Source organism: Egretta garzetta, unplaced genomic scaffold, assembly GCF_000687185.1.
Source record: "Egretta garzetta isolate BGI_Z169 unplaced genomic scaffold, ASM68718v1 scaffold222, whole genome shotgun sequence".
Classification (NCBI taxonomy): domain Eukaryota; kingdom Metazoa; phylum Chordata; class Aves; order Pelecaniformes; family Ardeidae; genus Egretta; species Egretta garzetta.
This window is the reverse complement of record NW_009258765.1, coordinates 423,647-445,582: the sequence shown is the minus strand read 5'-3', so window position 1 is coordinate 445,582 and position 21,936 is coordinate 423,647. Positions and strand designations below refer to the sequence as shown.

Below are 21,936 nucleotides of genomic sequence, written 5' to 3'. Positions count from 1 at the left end.
TGGGGGGGGCGGCTGTGATGACGCAATGCTCGCCTGGCGTCAGACCGCCTGCGGGGTTTGCGGGGGACGGCTCCTGTCTGTTTCGTTTTCCTTTAAAAAGTCGTGTCAGGAGGTTGGGGCGATGATAGTCAAACCACCCCTATTCAGAGGCACATCCAAAGATTCATTATTTCATCAAAGCTTGAGAGGGTTTTTTTTTTCTTCCCATGACTGAACGAAAGAATTTTATGATTTTTGTTTTAATGAAAAGGAAAACCATCAGCAGATGAGACTGCCACAATGAAAAGAAAGTGCAGATGGTGCGGGGACTTAAGGACTCGTTTCTATGGTGTCTGGCAATTTTTCAAGCACCCAGGGTGCGATTCTACCTGTTAATTAGATCCACTGAGTATTCAAGACACATGAGGCTTTCACATCCCTGCTTAATGCCATAGGCTCACCGCTCGTAGAAGTAGCCAAGGTCCTAGTGCCACTCTTCAAAACGATGGCAAACTAAGTGCAAATGGACACTGAAGTCGGCAATATATACCTTTAACTCTTCCCAGGAGTGGGCAACATCAAAGGTAGTCCTGGAGAGGCAGAGAGGCTTTGCCTGGGGAGCAGGCTTACTCCTGGGGAGCAGGCTTACTCCTGTGTGTTTGAGAAAGAGGTGGAGGAGGGAGGGGAGCTACGGCAAAAATGCTCTCTCAGAGGTAAATACCTTTTAGATAGAGACCTACATTGAAAATGACGAGTATTTGCTAATGGAGAGATGCTCTGCAACTGAGACAACCCCAATATCCCTCCTTTTAAAGCAAATAAACCAAGATACAACATTTATTAATCTGGGGTATCCAGTGCCATCTTTCTAGTAACGATTCAGAAGTGTAAAAGGCTGTTTCAAATAACAATTAACAGCCAGTTAAAGGCTTCTGCTTTTCTTCCTCCTTCGAGCGTTTTTGCATCTTTACACAGCCTGTAACTCCTCAGGATTAATTGGAGTCTTGCTTGAGCAAAGGCTGCAGAATTTGACTCAGAGAATCAAAAAATCTGCCTTCATTCACTCGAGCAACACCAGTCAAGTCATTTTAAGCAATCCAGAATGAAAGCGGTGCAACTGCAAAGATTTTCATGACAATGGCAGGGACATTCCCAGGAAAACTCAGTAGTAGAAACACAACCTGGCATACATGAATGAAATTTTCGTCCTCCTCACAAACATTTACATTTATGCCAGTAAATGAAGACTAGTTCCTGTTATTAGCCTGGGTGTGTTTTAACTCAACAATTTTCACAGATTAGTGGTTAGTTATTGCTAGTGTGAAAGCCTCTGAGACAACTCCAACACAGGCAAATGACTATGTAAATCACAGATTTAATTAAGAAACAAGCTACAACATACATGCCAGTAATTGCAGGTAATAAAATATGGATAGCGGCTGTGGTTTATACTTAGTCTGTAGATAAAAATGGCAGATAATTGAGAGCTGAGTGGTTTGAATAACAGGGTATCGAGGAGGTGAAAATACAAGTTAGTTCCTGAATGCTACAAAGAGATTTTGACATCTACACATTCAACTTGAAATGAACAGGATGACTGCAGGGTAAAGTGGCACCCAAAATAGGGTGCCAGCCTTGATGTCCATACCCTTTCCAAGAAGCTGCATGAGAAAAAGTTAGGGAAGTGAGTACACGGGCCTAGAGGCCTACAGCACCAATAGAATATGAGCTACTACAAAAGTCTCTGATGAGTTACACGTCTCCTGCTACAGCCACAACCGATCACTTCACACCATGGTGGATGACAGCCAAGTAACTTTTTTCTTTTTTACAAACCTCACTGAATATCTGTGTGGCATCAGTGGTTTCCTTTGCATTCAGAACAAGCCTGAATTTATACAGAAAAACAAAGTTCAGATGTACATAAAAAATAATAGGCTCTAGAATAGCACCACTGGATTCAAGATGATCTGTGAGAAACTCAGTCTTGAGCTCAAGAAAAAGGGAGATTTCTGAGAGATTCATTCCCTGGAAGGGAAGGAAGTAATGATTACATGGGAAAGAGAGCATCGATGAAAAACTGACTCCAAGATGCTAAGCAGAAGGAAATTGGGAGGAAGGTTAAGGTGTGCTTTGTGAGCTTAATTTGTTATTGACAGGGAGTTGCTGAGTGTACTGCACTGAGTTTGCTTGACATTACGATTCAGTCTAGCAACCAATTATAGAGATTGGGTTGACATAATTTGAAAGTTTCTCTAAGGTATAACACATGGAAGAAATGACCTTCCTGAGTATCAAGAAAATCTTTCTACACACAATCCATAGATTTCAAACTGGGCTGAAACCCTTTATTTTGATTCTGACCCTGTTTTCAAATGCCAATCAAGAATTAGCAACCCTGAGCTCTGAACTCCCTATTTCCTTCAACTGAGTCTGTCAATGGGTAGCATTTTACTGATATCCTTTGCTAATTGTAGAATTCAAGGCTGCTTCTGCCTAATTATTCTCTTCAGCCTTGACCCACTGCTCTTATAAGGCATAGCTCCCCATTACTTCTGACAGATCAGATTTAGTAATTTACAGATTTACGAGTGGTAAATGGAGTTTCTCAGGAATATGCACTTGATAGCCTGGGTCTCAATTTTTCTCATATTGCATCACTGATGATTTTCTGTTACAGAGTATTTTCAGCCCAACACTAGGAAAATGCTTTATTTAAAAGAGGTGTATTTACACTGCTGTAGTACCAACAAGGCCAAACAAAACTGTGTTCGAAAATTCCAGAGAACATTCAGAAACAACACAACTCCCGGGAACTTACCTCTCAGGTGGTCAATAGAAGTTGGGCTGCTATGTTACTATGTTCAGTGCTCCTGAACACTACCAACCTCTATTGACTTCTGTAGGAATAGGGAACCTTCAGTACATTCCAAGACAACATAATTTTTCAAAAGACATGGACTGGGCCTCAGGTGCCCCCTTGTTTGCAATCAGTGAAGCTTTAGAATTGCATCCCTTGAGTAGTGTGTGAAAATAGAAGAGGATTCCCTTTTGCTACAAGGCTAGAGACCTCTTCTCCCAGGGGAGTATCTGCCTCTGGAAGATGCTGGTATGAAACCACTATGGAACCAACCACAGGAGGCTGGAGGTACAAAGGGAACGCAATGTGGAGTTCCATGGGTAGGGTTTATTACAGCTACACCTTTTCTCAGTGTTAAGTTCTCAATGAACCATGAACAATTAACCTTGCCATCAATTAAGCATGACACGATGATAGCAGAGAGTATTGACCAGGCTCTAGTAGTTTAGAGAAGGCATCCTGTCGTGCAGACATCCAGGTTTGCAACTAATCTAGGTTACTTCTCCTATTTGAACATACGTACAGCTTTACACTAAAAAAAAGCGCCCTTTTCCCCAGGCTGCAGTACACTGGGAGTAGAATTCATGGTCCCTGCAGAGATGTTTACGTAACTATCTTTATTGAGAGAAAATACCGGGTATGATTCAGAGATTTTGAGACTTCAGGGGCAAGAACAGGCAAGTGGATTCTAGAAAGAAATCCAAAGTTTATTGGTTAAGACTGGCAAAGCTTTCTCCTGCAAAAGTGAATAAAGAGTGAGACTTTTTTTCTTCAGACTGTTGGGGATTCAGTGCTATATTTTTCACTAAATCACAGTGGATTTTACTAGTATGAACAGGGTTTTTTTGTAGGAGGAAGGAACTGAGTTGCTTTTGCATTGTTTAAAATTATTTTTACTGGAAAAAACCAAGAAAACATGAAAATTCAAGTGTCATGCCCTAATACCATGTATCCACACTATTTAATCAGCTGAGCTATTACTCATAATGACAGTTAATGCCATTTAAGAGCACATAAAATCTCATTTAAATGCTTTTAAAGTACAGGTTTCAATGTCAGCATTACAGAGGCTCCCACCAGAGGGGTTGTCATTACATGATTAGGATGCGATGTGAACAGGAAGGGTATGAAATGCTGACAGTCCTCCAGCCCCACCTAGTCTTAATTTCTACTTAGCCCATGTAAAGACATTTGGCTAGGGCTAATCAGAATTCATCTCATCTTTACAAATTTTAAAAACCGATCATCATTCTCAGTGACTAAAATCTTATTGAAAGAAAGAATGAAATTTGTGGTTTGGTTGTTCTTCAACTCTATCATTCAAAAGTGATTTTGATGGAGTATATTTAACAACAATGGCCAAGTTGTTTAAATATTTTGGAACAATGCAATGAATGCAATATTCTGCTATGAAATACAGAAATGTCATTTAATAATTACATTCTTTTGTAGCAACTGCATTATAAACAGATTTTGCTGTTCTGATGCTTTGAAAACAGCAAACTGGAAACTAGCGTAGTTTTTCCTGAGTTTGGGCTCCTCCAGGAATATTTATATTGTTTAACTGAGTGAGTTAACAAGCACTTCAGACCTCAGGTGGATTGTGCCATTCCCAGAATATGCGTTCTCTCTGCCTGTCTACTGTACAGGGACATGGGAATGTGTATAAATGCTGATAATCTCGTGGGTACAAAAAGGACCAGACAACCAGATGATATATTAAATCCCATTTGGTAAACTATATACAGCACTTCAAGTGAAAAGTGACATCTGGGAGTAGGGAACCACCCTGGAAAGCAGTCACAATAAGTGGGATCTTAAGCCATGCTGGACTAGAAACCCATCATAGGCTTCCAACATGATGCTCTAATAAGGAAGTCGATGTAATCCTGGGGTATTTATATTTCTGTATTTAGTGCAGTGAGTGTATTTAGGTCAATGACACTGACCTTGGATTGTTGCAGGTAATTTGGGTATTTGCATATTAATATGGGTGTTGAAAAATTAGAGATCTGTTTAGAGATCTTTAATTACTTAAATGGTGATAGTATATAATGTCATAGAGTGAAAGAAATAGCAATACCTATGTATTCAGTATATCAGCATATAACAAAGAATACCAGGAGGCAATCTGATTACAAAGTATGCATATAACTCCACTGGAAAAAATTGCTGGATATAAACATGTGCTTTAGTCCCATGGAAAGATATAACAAAAATCAGTAAGTGACAGCCATATAAATGAAAGAAGTGTAAATATTAACAATAATGACAAGGCACCACTGGCCCAACCAGAGAAATTATATGCTCGATTCTTTTTCTTTGGGTGTTAAATTCCTATATTAGAAGTTATATTCTAGCTATTATAAACAAATGTTTTCAGTACAGAGACAATTAAGCAAAAAAAAAAAAAAGGGATAATCAAGTGAAACATAAGGATAAATATCATAGAGAATGCTGTCAGGTTAGATGGCCTTAAAACTAAGCACTTATTTTATCTCTAATCTAGAAATATAATAATTTTATTTAGATTTATACTTCCATTTCCACATCCACACCACTGAAAAGCTGCAGCTCTCAGTGAATAAACTACCTGCTGTGTTGTCACACATATAAGGGAAGGTGTGAAACTGTACTGGTTTTTACCACCTCATCTCAGGCTAATTTAAATATTGTTATATTTTAGCTTCTGATACACTTTTTAAAAATTCTTTTAAAAACACGCTGGAAATCTGTAATAAACCCCTTGCCCTAACAAAAGAATTACCGAAATGCTGTGGCAGTATTTTCTCACTGATTTCCTAAGCGAACAGTTTAAGTGCTTACTGTAAACCAGGGAAGATTCTCTGAAATTAATGGGTGATTGTTAGATTACACAGGATAGGGAATTAATTCCCAAGTTTGAAATTATATATTTAAAATAGAAATGCAGAGTTTGACTGTACGTGCCAAGTACTGTTTGAAAAAATAGATCTTCAATAATCACAGACTTCTTTTGGTAAAACAAAGCTAAGTGACCATTTTAGCTCATTTGTGTATACTCAAACATTAGAAATATCTTACACAAAGAAACACAAATGGCATAATAGAATGACAACTTTTTAAAAATTAAACTCACCTTATAGTTCTAATATAATGACATATATTTCTCATTATCTGATAAACAGTGAGTCCTGGCACTATTCATATTAAGAATCATCACTACATAACTACATTAAATTTCTCTACAATGCAATTATCTCTCATCTATGTTGAACTCTTCATCATTGTCACATTCTAACCTGAATGAAAATATATAAATCAACCTTTCACTTCAAGTTTGTCTTTGTTTTTAAAGTGCCATTCATCTTGTTATTAAGGGCTAAATCCTTCTTCCTAGTAAGTAATCCAATGGGATTATTTGCATGAATAAACCGAACAATATTTCAGACAATTGTATGTCAGTGCATCTCATCTCAGAATCCCAAAGGTTTTCACTGAAACCGTGTCATTAGTGTGTCAGTGAGATCAGAATATTTCTCCTTAACTCAGCCTTAATGACAACAAGCATAAAAAAAAGAAAAGTAAGGTAAATTACTGGTTTAGAAGTGCAAGACCAAAGATTTCCTAGGACTTCACATCTTTACATTTTCCTGGTTTAAAGACAGAAATTATTCACTCTCCTTTAGCTGTTAGACATATTGTGCGCTTTTCTGATTTGCAACAATGTCTAATTCACAGCATGACCAGGGGATTTGTGGATGGTTAGACAGGAGCCAACTTCTCAACTTCTGAAGACATAAACCGACCTTGCACTGTAAGACAGAACCCCCGATGGTGTACTTGCCAACCCCACCTTTCACGCTCAGTTCAAAACCCTGCAGATTAAACTGGGTTCCAATCCCAGGCACTGGTGTTGGGTTCGTCTGCTTCCAGGCCAAGAAGCCAATATTTCACAAAAAAACCCAAGACGATTTTGTCACCCTACTGCAGTCTTTTAAGCACCAGTCACTCCGTGAAGGGGACTGGGGAAACATCTACGGGTGGCTGGTACCACTGCTCCCTCTGCCATATGGCTCAGGGTCCTTCCATTTTTCTGTCATGAATGATGAAGCTGTTTTCACAATTTAATGATGCAACAAGGGATTTGGATGGGGGTTTTGGTTGATAAAAGGGGGCCTCAGATGTGTGACAAAAATTAATAATGTATCCAAGCCCTTATTATACTAGATTAGATGGCGGGAGGTCGGCTTTTACATATTAATGCTTCATGAAGGGCTTATAATAGGATTTAGTATGAAGGGCACACAGACACATCTCCCTCCTCCCTTGTAGACATATGAATGAAAATAACCTGTTTTATCACATTTTTAAAAAGCCAAATAAAGCTGCTATACTATGGCTTCTGGCCACAGACTGTTATTAAGAAGGATCAGTTTTAAGCGATTCTCTCATGAAGCACAGTCAACCTAAGACTGGCACTTGGGAATAAATGTTCTTCTCTAATGTCAAAGGTATCTTATTCTATCTGTTTTGCTGGGCAGCTGAGTTCATCAGCCACTCTAATATTCATGGCATAATCCCAGCTTTGTTAGCCCTATGCCATTTTATGCAAATTAAAGGCCCAATTCAGAAAACACCACCACATTCTGTCTATCATTTATGAAGCCATGAACTGTCCAGGTGGGCATTTCACAGGAATATGTCTACAGTAGAGGGGTCAACAGAGTCATCAGGAAATTAGCCTATACTAGAGAAAAGTCAGAATGATGATATATGTCGCAGAATAGCTAAACAGTGTCTCCCCATACTGGGTTCACTTTCACTTAGTCCATTTCAAGTACATAAATGTAAATAGAAATTGTCCCGAGAAGGGTAATCAGCATGGCTACAGACTGAAAAGACAACTAGAGTAAAAGAAATATTATCAGGAGTATGTAGGTTGCAAAGGAGATGAACAAGTGACAAGACAAGGTACATACTTAATAAACATCAGTATAGGTAACGTAAATATTCCCAATGAGTGGCTACTCACAGTTCGCAGTCAAGCAGGAAACCATTGATGCACAGGGGAACATCTGAAAAAATGAAGAAAATTGTTGCGCTATATTACCGAGGAAAAAAATAATCTTGTCAAAAATCAGGAAGAGCACTGTTTATATTTACATAAATTGGAAGCAAGTAAACCATCATTAATGGTGTTAAATTTTTAGTTTCCCTCAAGCAAGAACATTACAGGGCTAAAATATTCTTTACTCTGTTACTGAGAAGCACCTGTATAACTCTTAGTTGACAAATGTGGACTTTTGGAACCATTTGGATACAGAATGGCGGCGATCCTCAAGGTACTAAATGCAGAGAACTACACTTACTCTTGAGTTATTTCAGGACTAAATATAAAAATTACAGCATTTGACCTTGCTTGTTCAGCTATAACTAACAAGAGCGGGATTATGTTTGAAATTTGGATTTATTTTTGCATTCCATCCTCCATGGATCCAAAGCCTTTGAAATCGGTATCTGTAGAAAATTTGCTACACAGTTTACATAAAATTACACCAGATGCTTTCAGACCAAGCTGATAAAGAAACTTACTATTTATTGGGATTATACCACCCATGTATGTGAATACTGTCAAACAACTTTGCTCCCAGTTCTCTCCCAAGCCTCCATGAATCCCTACTGCATGTATGATACCTCATAACCAGGGCTTAGGCTATGATTCAACTGTCTCTGTTTTCAGAGGGGAAAAGACTAATCCTCTCTGAAACAAAACCCGCGTATGCTTCTGACATAGTTAATTCCAGTCACTCTATCCAACAGGTATCCTTAATCACCTCTACCTTCTTGGATACTTCACCCCAATACAATATGCAAAATGGATTTCATGCAACAAAATGCTGTTTAGGTTGGTTGCATAAAACCACCAATGTCACAGTCACTTCGCTCTGAAGGAATCTGCATTTGCTCTGAGCAGTCCAGATACAATCTTCCATAACATGTGGCCCATATGTCAGAAAATGCTCCACAAAGCAGTACAGATGTAGCTTGAGTCCAACGCATAGCAGTTATCCTGCCGACCAGCTCCACAAAGCACTTTAAAGTTAAAAACACAGATGATTTCTTTGATAAGTGTATTATATTTCTCTAAATCAACAGAGACAGTTGAATCATAGCCTAAGCCCTGGAACTTGGTAAGGTAATTTCAGTGAGATGGTCTTGGTTTGAAACATGATATATTTAAAGAGCAAGCCAAAGCTAATGAGCTAGAAGGAATGAGTCAGAGTTTTATTTAGACATATATGGATATAATGAGTTGTAAAATGAAACCACAGGTTTGAGAGATTCCCCAGCTGAATTCAAACAGGTTATAGAGAGGGTTGGTGGGGTGATCAAATGAATGAAGAATAAAGACAACGAGTTGAAGGGGGCCTGGTTCTCTTAGCAATGCAAAAGAAAGGCGATAGGATTGCTATTGGGGTAAAGTGCAGAGATTAAAACCACTAGAATAAAGCAGCATGGGTACAAGATATCTACTGGATGTAGGAAGTAACAAGCTGGAAAAGCCTCCAAAATAAGTAGGGCAAATGCTAATTACTTCTGAGATGGAACTTGATCTGCTTATGAAGGGGTGATGTAATGCAGTTGCTGGTAAAAGCAATGATCAGAACTTAATGACCCTGGAGTCTTTTACATTCAGCATCAATTGCAATGATGCTATCATCCAACAGTGCCCAAGTTCTTCATACACAACTACATGTAAAAAATAGGTCTGTGAGCATGCAATGGAAGGCACAGGCTGAAAACTATTTAGGGTCTTGGTTTGACCTGCATGAGTCAGTGGCATTAGTGGGGCTTGGAGAAGGCAGAATGCTAAAGGGACTTTGTGTTACCAGTACACATTGACTTAGTCTCTGCATGGCATTTTGCTCTGGTGCTTGATCCAGTCCTTGTATGGCCCATTTTGCTAAAAGCCTTGTGAATATTTTGGGTTTTATTTATCTTCAGAGCCGCCAGATCAAACCACAGTAAATTCAGGTCGTCAAAATGTTCGTGTTCTATATGAAAGTCTTAGAAGGGCCTCATCACACCTGATATGGATAGAGATACAGTTTGTAAGGGAAGTGTTAATTGGTAGCTAAACCCCTGAAATTTCTGTATGTTCAGTAACTGCACAACTCAAAGAAAAAAAAATAAGTTTAAAAGGATGATCAGAAACTGTCATTGCTAGCAACGCTTGCAGAAGGAAGGATTCTGAAAAACTGTTGCACACCTACAGGCGTTTCTCCTCAGACATCACATTTGACTCAAAAAATTAAGCATATAACCAGCATTCAGCCTTGCAGTTCCTCTCAGAGTAGAAGTTCTTTGGGTTGTATAAAAATATAACATAATCAGTTCTATGTTGTATTGTTGGCCTTTTGCAGGAGGAGGTGTGTCAAAGATGAATGATAGTAGGTAGAGTCAAAGATTTTTTTAGAAAAAAAATTTCAGAAATCTTGAGCTGACACAATAGTCTAAAAGTCACTTTGCGTGACACATGTTCAGCTGCTCAATGGTGCTGCTGCTCTGGGACTCTCCCAAACAAGCACTGTTCAAGAAAGAACACCAAGGGACAGTCAAGACCCAGTTTATTTTTTATATATGTTTGATAAAATAAGCCTGTTCAAAGTATTTTACATGTTTTCTGTGAGGAAAAGGAGTGGCAATAACCAGCTCACTACCTTGAATCCAAATAAATTTCATTTTTTTTTTAATGACAGAATTTTCATCTCATCTTTAAACTAGGTTGAGAAAACTTTGCAAGGAAAAATCATGTTTTCACTCCTCTTTAGTTTCCACCCTTACCTAACAGAGGACTCTCATCTAAGACTAGGAAAAATATTTTATGGCTATTCAAAAATAAACTATTTGTGCAATGCAGATACTTTACCCAAATGAAAATGTCCCCTGTTATATGATCAGTGTTACTGTAAAATTGTCAAGTGCAGAGGTTGTATGTCGCAGAAAAGAACATGGGCTACGTTTTCCATAGGTTCCTCTTTACAGTCAGAATAAACCACCTTATAATATTTTTATTTAATTTATTGTAGCAATGTGAAATGCTTCCACACACAACTCCACGATGCCCTAGAAAAGTAACAAAATAATAAAACTTTCCTATTCTGTAGATAGGACTTCCATAAAGTGATGATCAGTGGCTTTTTGGGGGGTAAAAACTATTCAGTTATCGTCCTGAATGAATTTTCAATGGAAGTTTTGAAAACTTCTTTAGGTTATCATGAAAACCAATGCAAGACCTTCTATGCCTTCATAGTTTTCTGTGTAAATCCACTAAAATATCTGCAGTCTTACGTTGTAGATGTCAGTGACCAGTAATTACTATTTAATTACTTTGGATTTGAATGAAATGGCATTCATAATTCACTGATACAGCATATATTTAAGCATCTTAAACCTACAGTATTTTCTCTTAAATAAATATAAAAAATGCTGTTTTGAACACACAGACTTACCCTTTGATTTTTATTTTTTTTAAAGGATAAACTTTAGTTAAGGTACTTCATATCCTTCAGAACAGACATCTGGTTTCCATAACAGTTTCATTTTCACAAAGTTGGACGACTTATTCAGAGAATAGAGACATAGATAATTGTGGAATTTGTCAATTATATTAAAAAATGACATAAATAGAAATACATGGGATTCAGACAGCTGAGGAATTGACTCCTCCCCTTGCACATATGAAAGGGATTTTAGCTTTATGGAGTCATTGGTAGCAATTTTCACTCCCAGTCACTGGGGTAAAAGGATGCTTCCAACCAGGACCCCTTACTTTCAGATATCATATGTGTAACCCAGTATGTCACCCATCTGTTACTCAGCATTTGGCAGGCATCTGTGTTCCCACTGCTCTCAGCTCAGTTTTTGAGCTGGCACTTCTTCCAACCAAGTAACAATAGCTCTAACGCACTTCCATGCAGAATGCTCATGTAATACGAATTGCCTGGAAAAGGTAGATGAGAATAGTGGGGCTGCACAGATGCAGAGATTAGAAATCCAGAGATGAAAATAAATACATTTCTTTCTCTTAGTTTGTCCCCAAAGAGAAAAATGAGCCAACTGGCGCAAAACCCAAAAAGATTAATTCCCCCTGCAACCTCATTCCGTTCTAAGCATTTTTCCTGAATTGTCAGAGTAATTTCCTTCCTCCGCTCCCATCCCAAACGTCTCTTAGTCAAATATGATTTTGCTATTATTACTACTTGTATTACAGGGGGACTAAGTCACAGCTCATGACCTTCATATAATGCCAATGTCAGTAAAACACTGAGGAGCAATGTTAGAGCCTGTCTTTTGGGACTGAGTCTACTGGGTCTAGAAATAGATAAGCAAAGCATAATTTGTTGTTTCAGGACTTACTCTGGTCACTTATGAGGATGAGGACTTACCATTTTTCTCTCCTTGACATACTACTACTGTATTTATTAATTTGTCTTCTTCTGTATATGGCTATTTTCTTCTGTATATATTTACACAGTTGATGATTTCAGGTCAGAAAGGAATTTTTCCTTAAGTCTAGGGACTGCTGAAGGCACATCAGGACATTTTAATTCCCTCCTAATGCCAGGGCTGAGAATGATGTCTGGCAATGATGGCAATGCTGGCAGTATTGGCCTCTCCTGCTCTGTCTCTGTGTCATACTGCAGTTTCCCCAGAGCTTACCTTCAATCTCCTAAAGCTCTTCATTTGTGCCATGGCATTAAAATATGTTTTGTGGGGTTTGGAGAGTGCTCAGCATGAAATCGATGTTCAGGAATACCTCTGAATGAAAATTCAACAGCGCAGCTACATGGAATTCCTAGGCTGGGCTCAACCTAAAGGTACCATGCAGCAAGACTTGGCTGAGTCTGTAAGAGATGTGAACTCTGATGGTGTGTGTGCTCGAGGTATAAAGCCTTCTCCACAAGTCCATGCTGCTATAGAAGGCATGACCAGAGAAATGCACAACAGGGAACAACAGTTTTAAGACTGTGTATCCCATAAGGACCACATCTGCCCATTCAAGATGATATTGGAATATCAAGAGGACAAACAGACACATGAATAAAAAATGCAGTGGGGTGTGGGATAGGAATGAACACTCCTAAACTGGCTGAAAGTCTTATTTTAAACAGGGAACCATGTCTGTCTGAAAATGAATACAATCCATCTTCAGTTGCAATAAATACAACTATGGAACCCCACATGCTGTCAATTTGCCATGGAAACATAAGGATCTCAAAGAAAAACATGGTTTCTAACCCATGTTTGGAGTTGACATTGCAGCAAAATTGAGCAAATGAGAGTTATTTGAGAAGCAGAAATGAAACTAAAGAGTATAATGTATCATAAAACCACTAGCTTAATAAACATGACAAAAAGTTAAGCAGAAAAAAAAAGAACAATCTAATTTTGAGGTTTGATGCGTGGGTCAGTAAAATGCCTTAGAAATGCCTTAGGAACAATCGGAATATTCCATTTCCCAATTAAATATATTAGAATGTGAGCAGCATTCAAATACATTTAGATTTACTGTAGCTGAAAATCATTCTTATTTGATTGAAATCATAATAAATGTAGTTAGCGGAAATATTTAAAACAATAAAACAGTAAGTTTGTTACAAAACCCAGAACTGTATCATGATACTCTGTTAGGAAGAAGAATTTAGTATTTATGGAGGTGAAATAAATGTAACAGGACAAAAGAGTACACAGGAGAAATACTGAATATATTTATGGATGTGCATTGAGACATGCAGAGGAAATGTAGCAAGATGTATTTGCTCTCGACTAAGAGTCATAGATGAAACCAACTCACTAAAATAGGCATGCACTAAATTCATGGTGCCACTTTTAACACTCATTCAAGAAAAAGGATAAAAACCCCCCATTTCTGACAAGAATCATAATTTATTTCTTATTTATTCTACCCTCAAATACATAGACTTTGGGGGCGAAAATTAATCTGAAAGCTGTTTCAATAAAGCACAGTTCTGAGAAAGAATTGACTTACAAGTGACATTGTGGAATTATTTGATTATCTGCTCCTCAATGTAACTAAATATTCACTGGTACTTGTGCGTCTAAATACAGGCAAGATCTTCATTTGGAAGATGCATGTCTGTGATCATTCCTTAAATTGCATTTTCCTTTCACTTCTAGAAGCATCAGATGCAAGGGAACGGCTTGTCTTTAGTTAACATGAGAACAAAGGCAATTGTGGGAAATGCAGCTTTCAGCTGTGGCAAACGGGAGCTGATTTCAGATACAGAATTGAAAAACTAGAGTAAATTTCCTTGAAAAACAGTTACATACCATAACAATTATGCAAATCTCATCCTTAGAAAGAGATGGCATTTTTTAATATTCCATCTTAGCATGATTTTAACAGGAGTAGTGATTTAGAAAGAGTTGCACTGATTCACACGAGCTATGAATCTGCTCCAGCAAGTCTATGCGCAAACACAAATTTAAAACCATATTGCTGCATTAGGCATTTAGCTAAATATCTATTCAGCAAAGAAACAGGAAAGGCTACAAACCAAACAGTCCTTTCTCCCTGCTTACAAGCAAATAAGGATTTTCTTGACGAACCTTTAGAACAGTTACAGTCTATTGCTCTTCAACAACTGCTGACAGGAACATCTAATTTTTTAAAAGAATTTTTAAAAATCAAAAGCAAAGCTCTTATGAATCCCAACTTTTCTCATTAATAAATAAAGAAAAAAAGCAAATGAAAACCAAGACACCAGTGTGGTTTATGCGAACATATGGGGGGTATTAAAATGTAAGGAAGCGAACTGCGCGTACTTTTGGACTAGAAACTTACACATAAAGAAATTGAGAGCAAAGATGGAATTCAGGCCAAAATAGTTCACACAGTGCAACACAAACACATGCACCACTCAGTCCCAGTAAATGTATTGAACATGCTGCCAAACAAAGCCAGAAATGTGCTGCACAGCCAGCTAGATCTTGTTTAACACGAGATGGGGATGACAGGGAACACAATGAGGACACCAGATTTAGAGCTATTTAACAAAGCTTCCTTACTGTGCCAAGAAACTTTTTTTCTGTTGCCCTTTAATATTTGTCAAATAGAAGGGGAGTGTATTCCGTTTGCTATTTAAAGATTCGTATCAGGCTGTAATTCTAGATAGAGAATGTGAAATATAGATGTCTCTGGCAAGAATTTTTGTCATGAAACTTATTGCTGCTTCCTGCTTCTTTAGCCCAAGGTCTGTTTCTCACTAACTTATGGCACTGTACCAATTTCTGAAGAACACATGCTAAGGTTAAAGGTTTCTGTCAAATCGGTTCCACATCAGATACCGTGATGTCATATGTTAAGACATCTCCTGGATTTATCTTAGCATTACATAGTTTTGTATAAAGAAAGCGGCCAGTCATTGCTACTAGCTTCATCCCTTTGCATAGTTCCACTGAAGGGAAAGTGGGGGGGAAAAAGGATTATTTCCACAGTAAAGGAATGAATGAACATGAAAAAATGATAAAATAATGCTGGAGAAAAGGCTTCCTCCTACAAGGGGCAGATATTAATTGAATCAAATTAAAATTTAGTCAAAGCAGTAGAATTTTGAAAATTAGTGATCACGTCACACATTTATTTAGACCTTGTAATGTGCCTTATTTGAAGCAATTCCTAGGTTGCTGTTGGAGTCAATATCAGCAATGGTCAATGAGTAGCCTCTGAAAAACCAGCAGAAAGAACGATCTGTTTTCTATGGATATGTGTTTCCAGATTGAATAACCCATGTGTTTAAGAAAATTCCATCTCTGAAATTCTTCCTGCTGCTTTGGCATTTATAAAAAGTGGATTCTCTTCTGCTTTATATGTACTGAATGCATGGTGCCACTTTCTTAAAATTAAAGCACTAACAAGAATCTCTCTTGCACTTGGCCACCTGTTTTAGCAAACCATTTGGAGACCCTGTTTCTAATTTCTCTAGTGGGTGGTGAATTCAGTCAGATTTGGTTGAAATAGATATGAAGATTGAAGGGGAGCGTGAGGATTTATGGGGAGAGTAAGATCTATACCTGTGATTGCATAAGATGTATTTCCCTAGAAAATTGTGCTAAATAGACGCATACATCCATGGTTGGTCTGGGTCTTATCGGACAGGTTATTACGCTAGATGGAAGTAGACACTAATCCAGTCCAGCAGTTAGTATTTTCCCTATATAAAGAACATATGTTTAAATACATCTGTATTGATATGTGAGCACATGTGAAATAAGTCAGTTGGAACAACACTGAAGTCACTTTTATTTTTTTTTCCACCCTTGCAGAGTATTTGGTGCTGCTATACTGCTGACATCCTCCCTCAACATGTTAATACCGTCTGCGGCCAGGGTGCACTATGGGTGTGTCATCTTTGTGAGGATCTTGCAGGGCCTTGTAGAGGTATGGGAAAATGATAAAATAACCAGTAAATGTGATAGATGCTTTTTAGCTTTTAATTAGCAATTGTAACTTTGCAGGGGAAAATAAAAATGACTTTTTTTATTACTGACTTTTGGTGTAATGGATTTCAATGTATGAATTACAGCTATTTGATTTTCCTTCATCTATAAAAATACACAGCAAGGTTTTCCTTTGCTGAGAAGCCAGTGAGATATGTATTTAATACTGAAGTTTCACTGAAATCCTGTACTGCATAGGGCTTATACTGGTGCTATTCTCGAGTTATTTGCTCTCTACCCTCACAGATTAAATCTATAATAAAGAATTAAGGTTCTATCACAGGCCCTGACCATGTTCTTGCTGGTATGAATGAGAGATTTACTGTGATTTAAGAGAAAAAAAAAATGAGCTTGCCTTCAAAATTTATTTGTTTCTTTACCGAATGTCAGATTTTTAAGCCTGTGATTGCTGGGTCTTTGTTCCTCAGGAATACACACCTCTGTTGCCTGAGCTGATTTTAACTCATTCGCTTTGTTGTTATAAAAAGACTCCAAAAGAGGGTCCAGAATGTGCCTGAAAAGATAGGTAACCACCAATCAAGTTCTTAAAGTATACATGCATAGGTATGGATCCATTCCTGAAAAGTGATCTGCATGTACAGAGGTGTACTTCATTGCAGAGAGGAGAGGAACAGAAGCAAGTGGGTAATTACAAATTAAAATAGCTGTTTTAGACCCACTCATTTCTATGATACTGTTCAAAGGAATTGTGAATGCAAAACATCTCAAACAGGACCATCTGAAGAAGGGTTACAATAAAACATGGCAATCTTAAGACTATACCTTTATGTTTTTTCTAAAAATTAACAAAAGACTGAAATGAACATGAAATTGGTAATAGAATCTTCTTTCAAAACAGAATAATGCATTTTACAACACTTTTTGTATATTGAGAGTAATAATCTCAGCATTTATGATAATCTCAACATTTGCCAAAAGTTTTTAATTTTTTCTACTTCTTGCATAGGAAACAAAACATCAGATTAAGAGCAAAGTGACTCTATGTAACTATGCATACATCAACATAATTTTTAAGCATGAATTTAATGAAAAAATAATGTATATTTCATACTAAATTTTCTAAAATTTCAACACTGCAAGATGCCATGATTTCTGTGTAGTTTTCCTATCATTAAGTTAAAGGCTGGTTTTGAAGAGACACATAAACATAGCTGGTTTAAAATCAAGCCAACTAATATCAGCCAATTATTTGCTTTATGTACTCAAGAACATCTGTTAAAGACAAAGGTAGTCAAAAACTTCTCTCTTGACATTGTATTTTTAAGCTCTTATTGATCTTATTTTCTAGTTTTAGAGCAGTGGAACAGTAATCTGTATTTCCTAAATTATACTTTAAATGTTAAATCAAAAAATATTAGAAGGCCACCAAAACTGAGGGTTGGAGAAATGAGCCCAGCATTAGAAAGACTCCAGAGGATCTGTGGTTTTGTGCTCCTTTTGTCTCTGCTACTTGTGCATTAAGATTCTTTTTTATTCTTTGCAATTCTTTCCTAGAAGGGAGAGGGGGATCAAAAGGAAATAATTAAGTTTTGTATCTGTTTCATAAGGCCTCTTTAATGATTTGGAGTGATACACAAAAACCATTTCAACTTTAATAATGTGAAGTTTTTCTACGGCTGTGCTCAGACTTGACTACAGAAATGCAAAGCATTCCTAGCTTCTTGTTTGTAGCAATTAAAAATAGCAAATAATGCAAAATGAACTGAGTGCTTGATCAGCATTAGCTAACTTGTGGCACACCCATTCCCCAGGGGGTCACCTACCCTGCCTGCCACGGTATTTGGAGCAAGTGGGCCCCCCCATTAGAAAGAAGTAGGTTAGCAACCACTTCTTTTTGTGGTAAGTAACTTCCTATTTTTGTCTTTCTTTCATGAGTAAAGTAAGAGTGTTTTGAGACTGAGTTTTTCTCCTTTTTCATCCGCATATGTCTTGTTTTGTAGGTTCCTATGCAGGAGCTGTTATTGCAATGCCTTTAGCAGGAATTCTAGTGCAATATACTGGGTGGTCTTCTGTGTTCTATGTGTATGGTATGCATTTTTTCTCATCTTACTCCAATGTTATATGACCTTACTCTACCCTTTTTAAAAATGTAAAAGCCACTGTTAAAAGGCCAAAAAAAAAAAAAAAAAAAGAAAAAGAAGTGGGTCTGTAAAGCTAAAAATACAGTCTAGAGAACAGGACAATGAAAAAAACAGAATTTAAAGGAGAGAGTAGGAAAGACATTATTAAATAGGAAGAGAAGCTAGTACATGGTGAAACCTTCATCACTTCAAGTACAAGTAGTGCCAACTGCTATGCAGAGCTATAGAATCTCAGGTCATGTAATGCTGCTCTTTTATTTATACAACTGTAAGTTTAGAGTACCTGCCCTGACTAACACGTCCTGAATTTTATCTGAAGACCTACATAATCTCTTTCACATTAGTTGTGCTACCTTAACTTACACTGATGGAAACAGAAGTCCCAAATGAGTTCATGCTGCAGGGTAAAATTGACGTGAAGTAGGGGAAAAGCTTATAGAAATTTAATAAACTACTCAGAAAGTGTATTGCTATGTTGAAAACAATGCCACAATCTTGTATTTTGCAGGTAAAAATTTTAGTGCAGTAATCAAACAGTGGCTTAAAGCAGAATGGAACTTCATTTACAGTCTGGTGAAAGGCAATGGAAGCTGTTTCATTGCACTGCATTGTACAAATTGATGTTAAAATACCAGTGAATATTCACAGTGAAATCATTCTGTAAATGAAACAAAGACTTCACTGTGGTCCAGCTCTGCGTGTATTTTGCACAAATATTGTTTGCACAATCCGATTCTATTAGAATGACACAGTAGAAGAGCAGTAACAAAAATTGCCATTTAAATCTATTATAATTATTCACAGATTTTTTCCTTGTTTGTTGCTTTACTGTGCATTTTTTAAAAGTCTTCCTTTCCATTCCAAAGGGAGCTTTGGTATAGTCTGGTACATGTTTTGGCTTTTGGTTTCATATGAGAGTCCTGCAAAGCATCCTACCATCACAGATGAAGAAAGGAGATACATAGAGGAAAGCATTGGAGAGAGTGCCAACCTCCTAGGTGCAATGGAAGTAAGACTATTACTCATACACTTGTTTCCTATGAGATAGTAATAACGCTCCCCAAAAAATCAAACAAAAACAACAAAAAATCAAACTTCCTTCTTCTTTAAAACAGAAAAGCACGTGTGAAGCAATTGAATTTTTGGGGGGGAGGGGAGATCTGAAATCTGCTGATGGATTTCTGAGCAGGTATTGCTTCTGCACAAAGAGAATCACAAGATCATAGAACAGTTTGAGTTGGCAGGGACCTTTAGAGGTCATCTAGTCCAACCCTTCTGCAAGGATCAGGGACATCTTCAACTAGAGCAGGTTGGAACATTGCCCATTATTGTGGTAACTTTGCTGTAAGCACGCTCTCAAGCCTCTCATAATCTGACTCAGTTCTGTACTGGATTAGTTCTCAAAAACTAAAAAAACCAGCTATGAACTCAGAGAATTTTCTAGCCACTTAATAATCCTGTTGTGCTAAATAATAATTTTCTTATTTCGCTAACTATTGAAAAGCTTTAAGGAAACTATCACCACGCTTAATAATTCAAGAAAGTAAAAAAATTTTGATTCTTCTGCCTCACTTTGTCTGCTCAAATTATTACACCATCCATTCCCAGTAGACCCTCACTACCACTCTCCATTATGTTTTCTAATTGGTCAGAACATTTATTCTTGATTGAACTCAGGAATAAACCATTTTTCTCTTAGTAAAAAAACTTTGATCCAGATTAAATAGAAAACTGGAAATATTACACAGTCGTTTCTTTGATAGGTGACATTTTTAGGTGTTCTCTGAGGAATATCTGGGTTGATACTCAGTAGTATTCAGCAGCGTTCATGGTTTCTTACACCTCTAAGTCCTTTTGAAAATCTGACACGAAATGAGATACTTCAAAGGATGTCCATATAATTCTAACTTGGGCTGGACAATTTATATCTATTTTTTACTGTTGTTTTTTAATTAAATGTTTTTTTGGAAGTGATTTGTTTGTATCAATAGTTCAGCTGCTTCTAAAATATTTAGGCTGAAATTCTTCCCGTAATTCCACTTAAGTGTAATTTAATAGGTATACAAGGTGTTGCATATCTCCATCTATGGGCTGTTTTTCTTTGAAGAAGAGACAGTATTCAAATCAAGAGTAGACTAAATTCAGCCTGAAACCTTGCCGAAGCGATTTTCAAACACTCATCTGGTTCTGGATCCTGTACTTGGATCAACACAGATGGGCAGAAACCCTGGGCTCAGGGATCAGTGCTGGGACTCAGCAGGACTGTAGTTCTGTCCATCTGTCTTTTGGTTTTTTTCATTATGCAATTCATTTTAAAAATACAATAAAACAAACAAAAAATGTATTGACAAAGCAGTTTCAGTTGTGACTTCATAAAAAAATAGTCACAACATTGGGATTAAGATTTAAATGCTGAAATACGTGCCTAAAATAAATCTGGATGCAGTTGCGTACTTACAGTGTAAAATCTGACTGTTGGCTTCAATACAGCAACATTGTCTTTTAAAGACATATTATTGTTTTGGACTTAGTATGTTCATGTTTATGTGATTGAGATAATGGCACTTGTACATGAGTGTTGTGAAAGAGCTAAGTATCACTGAGTTTCTCCACTTGTGCATTTTGTAGTAATTTTTACTTGCTTATGTTTTTAATTTAAATCTTGATCATCCAAATGTGGATGCATGTACTTTATGATAATTGAAGTCATTAGAATTCAGACACATAAAGCTGTGCAAATATGAGCTTGTGGAACTATAGGTAAAAATAACAGATAGGAAAAGGGAGGACAGGTAGTTGATAATGATCAAAATGGTGACTGGATCCCCCTTTCTATGTTTCAGAAATACAAAACTCCATGGAGAAAATTTTTTACATCTATGCCAGTCTATGCAATAATTGTTGCAAACTTCTGTAGAAGCTGGACTTTTTACTTGCTGCTTATTAGTCAGCCTGCTTACTTTGAGGAAGTGTTTGGATTTGAAATCAGCAAGGTATGTGAAAATAACATAAAGCTTTTCTCTTAGCTAAGTCAATATCACAGCTACATTTGTGGTATTTATTAGGAGGAGGAAAGAAAAGTGTTCTGCATGTTTATCATGGGATTACAAGCCTTAAATCTTATCCCTCCCAGTTACTGTTCCCTTGACCAGCATGTATAAATAAAGTAGTAACAATGACAAAGGATTGGACAGGGGAAGGTGAAGGCAGGATGAGATTTAGTGATGGTCTACTTGGGGCCATGTTGCAAAAAGACCTTCAGTTAAGTGCTTGAAACCAGATCATGCATGGTATTGGAAAGGTATTGAGAAACCCATTACGGTTCTGTCCCTGACACCCCAGGGGATGCAGGATCCCACCAAAGTTGTAAAGCATTGACAAGTGGTTCCATTTTTTCCGGTGCATTTTACAAAGCAGGACGACCTAGTTTTAGGAAGGATAGTACAATTTATCACCTTTTATATCCCTCTTTAATGTGGGGAGAACTGC

General features: G+C 37.3%; 1 protein-coding gene across 1 annotated transcript in view; it reads left to right on the top strand.

Moving 5' to 3' along the window:
* Nucleotides 1-21,936, top strand: part of SLC17A6 (solute carrier family 17 member 6) — a 31,264-nt gene that overhangs the window by 4,427 nt on the left and 4,901 nt on the right. Inside the window, exons 3-7 of the mRNA XM_009649329.2 lie at nt 16,172-16,286; nt 18,118-18,205; nt 18,307-18,393; nt 19,314-19,456; nt 21,291-21,440. Of these exons, the coding sequence (XP_009647624.1) occupies nt 16,172-16,286; nt 18,118-18,205; nt 18,307-18,393; nt 19,314-19,456; nt 21,291-21,440 (583 nt within the window). The remainder of the gene's footprint in view (nt 1-16,171; nt 16,287-18,117; nt 18,206-18,306; nt 18,394-19,313; nt 19,457-21,290; nt 21,441-21,936) is intronic.